The sequence below is a fragment of the Trypanosoma cruzi genome, genomic scaffold (assembly GCF_000209065.1).
Source record: "Trypanosoma cruzi strain CL Brener 1047053517081 genomic scaffold, whole genome shotgun sequence".
NCBI classification, from domain to species: domain Eukaryota; phylum Euglenozoa; class Kinetoplastea; order Trypanosomatida; family Trypanosomatidae; genus Trypanosoma; species Trypanosoma cruzi.
Window position 1 is genome coordinate 269,264 of NW_001849542.1, and position 2,100 is coordinate 271,363.

General features: G+C 58.2%; 1 protein-coding gene across 1 annotated transcript, besides 1 other annotated feature; it reads left to right on the plus strand.

The window, feature by feature from the left end:
- Tc00.1047053508867.9 (kinesin, putative) lies at positions 1-2,100 on the plus strand (the record flags this gene model as incomplete). Its single annotated transcript, XM_797517.1, has 1 exon — positions 1-2,100. A coding segment is annotated over one exon (2,100 nt), but the record flags the coding sequence as incomplete, so codon positions are not given.
- Positions 1-2,100: a sequence feature (heterozygous, non-Esmeraldo-like haplotype).

Below are 2,100 nucleotides of genomic sequence, written 5' to 3' on the forward strand. Positions count from 1 at the left end.
GAGAGCGGCGGCGAGCCTGTCGGTCAGGCCGAGGTGTACGCCACGATTGGGCGGCCGCTGGTGGCGCACGCGTTCAACGGGTTCAACTCGTGCCTGTTTGCGTACGGGCAGACTGGGAGCGGCAAGACATACACGATGATGGGCGCTGACCCGAACGCGATTGGCGGAGCTGACGCTGGCGTGACGCCGCGGTTGTGCCTGGAGCTGTTCCAAATGCGCGAGCGCATCGAGGCGGAGGGCCACTCGAAGTGGTCGGTGGAGGTGGGGTACATCGAGGTGTACAACGAGCGTGTGTCGGATCTGCTGGCGAAGCGGAAGAAGGGCTCGAAGGAGGAGGTGTTTGTGGATGTGCGCGAGCACCCGACGCGTGGCGTGTTCATCGAGGGGCAGGAGCTGCGCGAGGTGTCGAGTCTGGACGAGGTCCTGGGGCTCATCGAGGCCGGCAACCGCGTGCGCCACACCGCCGCGACGAAGATGAACGACCGCAGCAGCCGCAGTCACGCGATCTTCATGCTGCTGCTGCGCGAGGAGAGGTCGATGCAGGCGGCGACTGGGCAGACAATCACGACGGCCGGCAAGAACAGCCGGATGAACCTTGTGGACCTGGCGGGGTCGGAGCGTGTCGCGCAGTCCGAGGTTGTTGGGCAGCAGTTCAGCGAGGCGCGGCACATCAACCTTTCGCTGACGACGCTCGGGCGCGTAATTGACATGCTGGCCGACATGACAAAGAACAAGGATAGCCAGTGGTCGATGCCGCCGTACCGCGAGTCGAAACTGACGTTTCTCCTGAAGGACTCGCTTGGCGGCAACTCGAAGACGTTCATGATTGCGACGGTGAGCCCGAGTGCGATGAACTACGAGGAGACGCTGAGCACGCTGCGCTACGCATCTCGTGCACGTGACATTGTGAATGTGACGAAGGTGAATGAGGACCCGCGTGCACGTCGCATCCGTGAGCTGGAGGAGCAGATGGAGCAGATGCGCAAGGACATTCAGGGCAAGGATCCTGCATACGTTGCCGAACTGGAGGAGAAGCTCAGGCTGCTGGAGGCGGAGGCTCAGAAGCGCGCTGCCGACCTGCAGGCACTGGAGCGAGAGCGGGAGAAGAACGAGATCCGAGAGAAGATGCTGCGGGTAACAGAGGCTGAGCGACAGGAGCTGCTGAGCAGGGCTGGGGCTTTGGAGCGGCAGGCAATCGAGTTATCCCGTAACAATGAAAAATTACTGCGCGAGCGGGAGGAGAAGGAGCGCCGCTTTCTTGAGCAAATGCGGCGCCGCGAGGCCGAGATGGAAAATAATCAGGAGAGGTGGAATACTGCTCTGGAGCGGGAGCGGGTGTTGGTGCTTCAGTTGCGCCGTGATTGTGATTTTTATCGAGTGCAGTTGGATGCGATGGAGTCCCGCTACGGTCTCACGGTGGATCACATGGAGTGTCTCGTAGAATTTTTGAGGATTTTTTACGAAAAGGGAGCAGCATCTGTCATGAATTGCCAGATGGCGCAATTACGGGAGTCGGAGGCGAAGTGGGTGTCGTCAATGAAGGCATTGAGGAAGGATCACGACAATGTCGCCGTCGAGCGCGCTCGATTGTCGGAATCACTGCGTACGATGGAGGCGAAGAACAAAGAGTTGGACGCTGCGAATGAGGCGCTTGCGGTTCAACTTGCGCAAGTGGAGGGAGAGATTTTACGCCTGCAGGATCGGTTTACAAACACCGTGTCGGATCGCGACGCACTTGCGGAACATCTGCAGGTGATTGAGGTTACAAAGGCGGAGTTAGAAGCCCTCTACAACGAAGCCAACAAAAAATGTGAAGAGTTTGAGCGCAAACTTAACTCGCCCCCCGTTTGCACCCATCATTCCAAGAAATTTGAGGGAGAAGAATGGGATGCCCTCCTACACGGCCGCCCATCGGAGATGCTGGATGTATTTACGAACGACGTCAGTACGGCCTGCAGGGTATCGAAGGACTCGGTCAATAATGTAACGTTTGCACTCGGGAGTCTCACATGCGAGTTTGACGTAACACATGATGCGGACACTACAGCAGCAGACATAGACAAACGTATCGCAGAACACCCGTTTTACCTCATGCAAAAA